Genomic DNA, 7400 nt, shown 5'->3' with positions numbered 1-7400 from the left:
CATATATATATAGTTTCATTTTTTCCGGTCTGGACCACAAACTCACAGAAGTTTTGCCCCTTTTTCCACTTCATAAATCAGTACCAGCTTCGAATGCCCTTGTGAGTTCAATTAATATTTTTTGTGCACTTAGGGCCTGACACCAGCCACTAAGTGCCTGAACTAGCATTCAGAGCATCCCTTCTGCTCAGGTCTTTCTTTTTATTGTTATTAGATTGAATTTCTAACCCAATCTGATAGCAAAACGGAGTCGACCACAGCTGGCCTCTGTACCAATGAAGGTGTTTCTTTACCTGTGGGAATCTTGACATTTTCAGAAACAAAACCTAAACTGCCCACACTGAGACGACCAGCTCTCAGTCAGTACTAAAACCCTTTTCTTGTGTGAGAAACACAGACCAGCTTCTGTCTGCTGAGGTCACGATGCTGCTTTAATTGGCCATCTGCTCATTAATGCTATAATAATATTGTGAGTGAGGATGTTCAAAAAAATATATTTTAGAATATGTTAGACCCTTTCCGAGGGCCAGGAGGTCCTTGGCGGTTCCTCTGTGGAGTGAGTACGGATGTGGGTGTGTGTGTGTGCTTCTGTGTTTCTTTGAAGTTTGGAAGTCCGCCCACTTTTGCGCGGCCCTACATTGTGCTGAACAGCTCCATTTATCCCACCTTAATCCCCTGATGTAAACTTGCATAAATCACATAGAGCTGTTTCTAAATGTTGCCAGCCTGGAAACTCTGTCTCGTTTGCTTCGTTCTGGTTTCCAGCTCTGATGGAGAATTTGGGGGGTTCTAGATAATTCTCTTGGCTTTTGTATTGATGATAGTTGCTGTTTAAAATGAGGTATTCTCGTTGTTGCATCAACTGTTACCATTTCATGTTTGAACAGTTTTGATATGAGGAATGCACCCCAAGATTAAGATATGGGCAAATAATCGTCATTTCTTAAAGCATTCAAAGATTTGAACTGTGGCCTAATAATAAAAATACACAAATTATAAAGTATCATAGTGAAAGTGGCAACATTTGCATAAAAAAGTTTTTTGTTGCGATGCTGATTGTGGATTCTTTATGGATTGCTTCTACTGCTGTTCCATTTTCTGACATCGTTTCGGCCACGTCACGGTGCAGCATCACAACACCCATAGTGCTTATGGACTAACCTCCTTCTATCGGTGGCTCTTGGCCAGATTAAAGTGCTGGGGCTCATTGTTTACACAGCTCTCTGGTGCCACGGCTGAGCAGGCCCAAACAATGGACCACTGCTCCCCTTTGTCAGAATGAGAGGAAGAATGGAGACCTCTTGACATGGCAACCTGAAGCTTCAATGCACCCACTTCACCTAACTGAGAGGGTCACACGAAGAAAGAGGGGAAGGGGGAGTAAAGGGGAAGTGAAAAATAAGTAAGAGGGAGAATGGAGAGTTAAAAATAGAATACAAAAATGGAGGTTCAATATAAAAAGTATTGATGGAGAATGATCAGGGGTGAAGGGATACACCCAGCAGCAGAAGAGTAATTTATTTTAACAGGAAGAATATCAGATGACAAGAATGGAAAGTTAAAAAGTGTCCAAGGTCATACAAACCCTAGTTTTCCATATTGTCACAGCCCAGTGCCCTGTGAGATAGTTAATAATTCAGAATGTGACAAACAACATGGTTTTTGTACTACATTTTATAGAAATGTTTATCTAAAAAAAGAAAAATCAGATTGGGTAATGTTCAATTTCCCCTGGTTTCATCTTCATAAAAGCAAGCAAACCAATAATTACAATCAACATTTCTTTAGGTTTATTTTAAAGGGGAAGTATTGTGCAAAATATACTTTTTTCAGCTTTATATCATGTTATGATATTATTCCCTCATTAAAAACATATCCAGAGTGTTGCTTTGACTCCTTCATGCATGTTTAAGAAATCCTTGGTAGTCATGTGAATCTGCCTAAATGCTTACTGGTACAAAGCTCCACCTATTTACCCAAAGCTCCTCCTTGGAGCTTAGTCTGCAGCTGAGCTCCTGCCTAACAGAGCACCCCTCCCCTGAAGCATTGTTTGAAAACCAAACAGGTGTTGTATCAAATACTTTTAAGTGATACTGGAGTAAAAGTTCAAGAATTACTTTGGTAAAAGTTAGTCTTCTCTAAGAATATTACTTGAGTAAAAGTCTTAAAATATCTGATATTTACTGTACTTAAGTATCAAAAGTAAATTTCTGATATAAAATGTACTTACATATTAAAAGTAAAAGTATTGAGTAAAATAATTTAGAATTTAGAATTTTCAAAATGACATTTATTGGAAGGTGACTTCCAAAATAATATTTTTTATAAAGGCTATAATATCTATAATGTCATAGTTAAATGTTAATTTGGGATGCCGGGAGTGTGTGTTAAATTTTTTTTATTTTTATTTTACTTTCCCAGTTATTGTGAGCAGTTTTATGACTTTTACTTAAGTACTTTTCTTATCAGTGAAACACAGTTTTGCCAGTCATTTTCTGTTAGGGCATTTTTACTTTTATTTAGTTATTTCATTCAAGTACTTCATAGACCTCTGTAGTAAACATAGAGAAGTGGGAGTGTCAGAAACAGTAGGAGGTTCTTAAAAAGACAGAGGCCAATTTTAGACATTTGGATAAACTACAACGCAAAGTCAAATTAATTTTTGATATATACAGCATTTTCATAACAACCTAAGGTTACTTGATTGTGGCATAGAAGTGAACAATGTGCCTTGAAAACACATACAGTAATACCCCCTTTAAACATAAGTGAAATCTATTTTCATTTTTGTTGTGAAATATGTTGCCATTTTTCCAAGTATTAACTTGTCAAAAGGAAATTATAATGCAAATATCATTCAATACACTGACTCCCATAAATTCCCCAAGTTCTTAATACATAAATGACTTAAATGTTGAAAAAGGATCCAATCTGACTGTGAGTGTGTGGGTGTTAAGTGTCAGCTAGTGCAAAGCCCTTGTGCTCGTTCACCATTATTCCTATGTTGCATTCTTGGATTGTCTTCCTTAACTTAATTGCATTCTTCTTATAATCCCCAAAAAAGGTGCAACTCTTGGTCTTAGCTGTCTTGTTTCCATTAGGTTGTAATAGATCATCATTAACTAAGTGAAAATGGGACTCATCAGTTCTTATTATCTTGGCTGTAGGTCATTTTCTTGGCAACAACACAGTCATCGATGTCCTTCGCCGCCAAGGTTACGAGGTGGAGCACACCCRTGCTGGACAGCCCATAAAGAGGTAATTTAATCAATAAAACATTTTTAACACACTCATAATCGTCTAGCAGGACATTATCTGTTACAGTGTTTCACATTCAGGGTGATCTATTGGCTAACACCCATTACTCTTCTGTTGCATCTTTTTGCTTTTTTCTATCTTGCAGGTAGTTAGATATTTTACTGATTGCGGTCTATGCTTTCCATATTAGAAGTCCCTTCAGTTAGACATAATAGAATTGATTTTGAAACTTAAGATTTTGCATTATAATTCTACAACCTTAAAAATTCTCCTGAAATCTGAATGACCTGTTTTATAACAATTAACATCTTTTAACACTTGATTAGTAATAAGTTAGCCTGGTTAAAACTAGACCCTTGTCCTTCGCTTTGCTTCGTGCAAGGGTCTGGACTCTCGGCTATAGAGAAGCTGTTCTTGCTGGAGGRGTGGCCTCTGTCAAAGTTTAAAATGATTGGATCGGTTGGCCGTGGCATATGTGTACACCAGCTCCACTGTGAAGGAGGCTAAGCTAAGAAGCTAACTGGAAATTGTGTGCGCTGTAAACAACCCTACTGAGAAGAGAGAAGTACCGAGCCGAATGAGACGACTGTAAATGAGAGCTGCTGCTTTGTCAGACAAATTAAATTTGGAAGCCTTATCAACACGGACTGGCTTCATTCACTTCCTCCACTGCCATTGCTAAACTCACTAGCAGATACTGCGCAGAAAATCGACGTTGTTCAAAACCCTGCCTTCTGTTCGCTGATTGGCCTAAGTGAAATTCRCCTGAAGAAATCCTTGTCTATGGGAGAAATCCCAGACAGAGCAGTGAAGGGAAACTAGAACTGAGCGGAACTGCYTAGGAAGGCAAGGGCCAGGCTAGTAATAAATGTTTACTGGGCACAAAACATTCATCCGTCCATTATCTATACCCACTTCTTCCTTTAAGGGTCACTGGTGCCCATATCCAGTAGTCACAGTGCGAGGGGCAGGGTACACCCTAGACAGATCGCAAGTCCATCACAGGGCCACATATAGAGACTAACCAAACAGACAACCATTTACACCTAGGGACAATTTAGAGTTCCAAGTTAGCCTAACAGTCATGTTTATGAAATGTGGGAGTAAGCTAGAGTGCCTGAAGAAAACCCACATATGCACAGAGAGAACATGCAACCTCTACTCAAAAAGGTTCCCAGGCTGGGATTTGATCCAGCGACCTTCTTGCTGAGAGGCATCAACTCTACAAACTGAGCCGCCGTTCTGCCAGGGGACAAAACATTTTTTTTCAAAATGTTCCAAAAACCCAACATGACAAAGACGCAAAGCGCTCAACAGTTTTCCCACACATACCGGTACAGACTATCATACCACGCATCTCGTGTTTACATTTTCCAGTCTCAGCAAAAAAACTATTCTCACCATCGCCTTTCGTTCTGTATAGGTACTTGTCCATTTTTGACTGCTCCCACATTACTGACTGTGATAAGCAGATAAGCCTGAAAAAGAAAAAAAAAAAACAATAAACAAATGACCACCAATGAAGTAGTGCTGAAAAGACCAAATAAAGTCAAGCTTGTACCTCCTTCTGAGGAGCTTGTAGTGCAGTCGGTGGAGCGTGCGACTCTGCGGGTGGCTATCTCAGCCTCAATCTGTGTTCCTGTTCCTGTGGGTGAGCGAATGAATGAGTAAATCAACTCACACACAAGCCCAGTGTTTGATATGGGACTGAAATGAACCTGCATCTGACCTATTCATAGTTGAGTGCTGTGAAGGGTTACCACAAGGCCAGAGTTTACAAAACAATGCTTGTGCACAGAGAATTTAGGCGCTAAACCCTGAAAAAACAGTGTTTTCACCAATTTCAACATACGTTAGGTTTCTCATTTCCTTCCTTTTAAAATCATCTTATCCTTTTATGTTTGTCCTCCAGGAGATCATCCATCATATCTGCTTCGCCAGCAATGGAAGACCACCAAGACGAGTCCCCTCCACTGGAGCCYTTCCTCCATGAGCTGTCCCACAAGGCCGAGGACGATGGGCGACCCCAGGAGGAAGATCTTTTACCCCACATGATTCTTCCACCTGATAGCTTGGATCTGCTAGAGAAAGCGCAGAGGAAGATGCTGAAGAAAAAAAGGCGGAACAAGCAGAAGAAACAGCGGAACCGGCATTTTAATGACCTTTGGGTGCGCATWGAAGAGAGGTAAGAAAGCAAAAAATAAAAAAAGATGAGGATTCTGCTTTGAGATGCATTTTAAGATAATGAAGACAAAAAAAGGCAGCCTGGTGTAATACTGTAAAGGTTTCGAGACAATTTGAGAAGGGCATCTGAAATGTTTACTTGTCGATAGGTTAAAACCGATACTTCCTTTTGTGACGCCTCGAGCTCAAAGAGCCACTGTATCACATTCCTACGCTCAAAACACACACTTTAACCCAGTTGATAATATTGCTTGGGTTTAAAAATATCAACTTGATAATTCCTYCGAAGAATCCGGCTTTACTGTTACGATAGCTCAAGGCAGGGAGWAACCAAACAACAAAACAAGCTCAACTTTCAGACATAAAGGAACCCTCTGCTGTGTCAAAACCTCCTCTCTGTGTTTTGTGACAGCAAAACTTTGTTCCAGTTGTTGATTTTTCGAGGAAGCAAAGTTGTATGAATGAATATAGGACTTTGTGAATTAATTTATCTGCTGAAAATAATCAGCTAAGACAACCATTTTGCTTGTGACAAAAARAGTTTGAGTTCATTCACAGCTGTGGGCATTTCTGGGTTTTCAGTTTCAACTTTATTACATAAAGATGGATTGAAAAGAGAAAATTAGGGCAAAAACGTAGAAGAAAACAAGAAATACGTACAAATTTCACACTTATTGTGAGACATTACATTTTCTTATTGAATTAATACAACTTGTGTATATAATGTATATGGCTAGCATGCAATTATAGCATTTATATAAATGGGAACTTACATACACATGGATAATACTGTGCAGTTTTAAGACGTTTGAAAATGTTTGACATTGCCAGCTGAACGTTTTCACTTTCATCTATACTCATTATTCACATTTCTATCAAAATAATTTGACAGTTCAGATCAGTTGCAGGTGTTTCTGTTAAACAGTTTGATCTGATTTTTATCTAGAACAAAGATGGYCAATCCTGGTCCTCAAGGGCCACTATCCTGCATGCTTTAGAGTTTCCTCTGCTGTAACACACCAGATTTCAACGAATGGGTGATTACTGTAGAGGCTTCTGCGGAACTCAAGAAAATAAATAAATCACTGAATCAGGTGTGTTGGAGCAGGGTAAGATGTAAAACATGCAGGACAGCGGCCCTCAGGACCAGGATTGCCCAWCCCTAATAAAGGTCAAAGTTCATGTATAATAACATTAAGTTTTTGCAAGATGTCCTACAACCACATATAGAATTTTTTTTTTTTACCTCTGACTGAACATGCATTTTTTTCTGTAAGGTTTGCATAATTTTTAATTAGCAGTGGAAAGAAAACCTTTCTCAATCCTAGAGAGAACAGGCGAGGTTTGTGAACATCTGTGTACATTATGTCTGTGGAAATGTTTTCTGTCGTTCTGCGAGACTCTGCATTTTAAACAGAGAGGAACCAGACCGTTTGGCTGCTCGTGCTACAAAGTGCACTGGCCGAACGTCTTTGTGTATTTTAATGTCTGAAATGATGGCCAAGTAAAAGAAGGTGAAGCGGTCCAAAAAAACAGAAGCGACCTCGGTGCCACGGCTGTCTGTTATGCTTGATGCGTGGCCACACAGTGATGTTCTTTTTGTCGACATAAAGTCACTTCAACAGAGAATTTGTCTCTTTTTCAGCTACCTACTTTTACGCAACCTTCCATTTAAAATGTATTGAAGTGAAGTCTTAAAGGTGTGGTGCCTTCTGTGAGTACCGGCTGAAATAAACTCTGGCATGAATTGAAATTAAATTACAAACTTATACTTGTAAATTCACTTATAAATGTTGTCTGTAGTTCTTTAGGACTTTGCATGATACCCCTAGCCAATTTGAAGCCCTAAACAAGATTTCGGGTGGCACACACATACATACTGAATTACGTGGTTTTGTCTTAGATGTTATTTTTTATATATTTATATATTTTTATATAGTTAGGGGACCTATATATAC

The 7400-nt window shown here is 38.9% G+C and overlaps 1 protein-coding gene across 1 annotated transcript in view; it reads left to right on the top strand.

The window, feature by feature from the left end:
- Positions 1–7400, top strand: part of trabd2a (TraB domain containing 2A) — a 60586-nt gene that overhangs the window by 51473 nt on the left and 1713 nt on the right. Inside the window, exons 5-6 of the mRNA XM_014002423.1 lie at positions 3168–3258; positions 5171–5443. Coding sequence (XP_013857877.1) covers positions 3168–3258; positions 5171–5443 — 364 coding nt within the window. The remainder of the gene's footprint in view (positions 1–3167; positions 3259–5170; positions 5444–7400) is intronic.

The sequence above is a fragment of the Austrofundulus limnaeus genome, unplaced genomic scaffold, assembly GCF_001266775.1.
Source record: "Austrofundulus limnaeus strain Quisiro unplaced genomic scaffold, Austrofundulus_limnaeus-1.0 Scaffold13, whole genome shotgun sequence".
In the NCBI taxonomy this organism is placed as follows: domain Eukaryota; kingdom Metazoa; phylum Chordata; class Actinopteri; order Cyprinodontiformes; family Rivulidae; genus Austrofundulus; species Austrofundulus limnaeus.
Note: the sequence above shows the minus strand (reverse complement) of the source record. Positions and strands in the feature narration are given on the sequence as shown.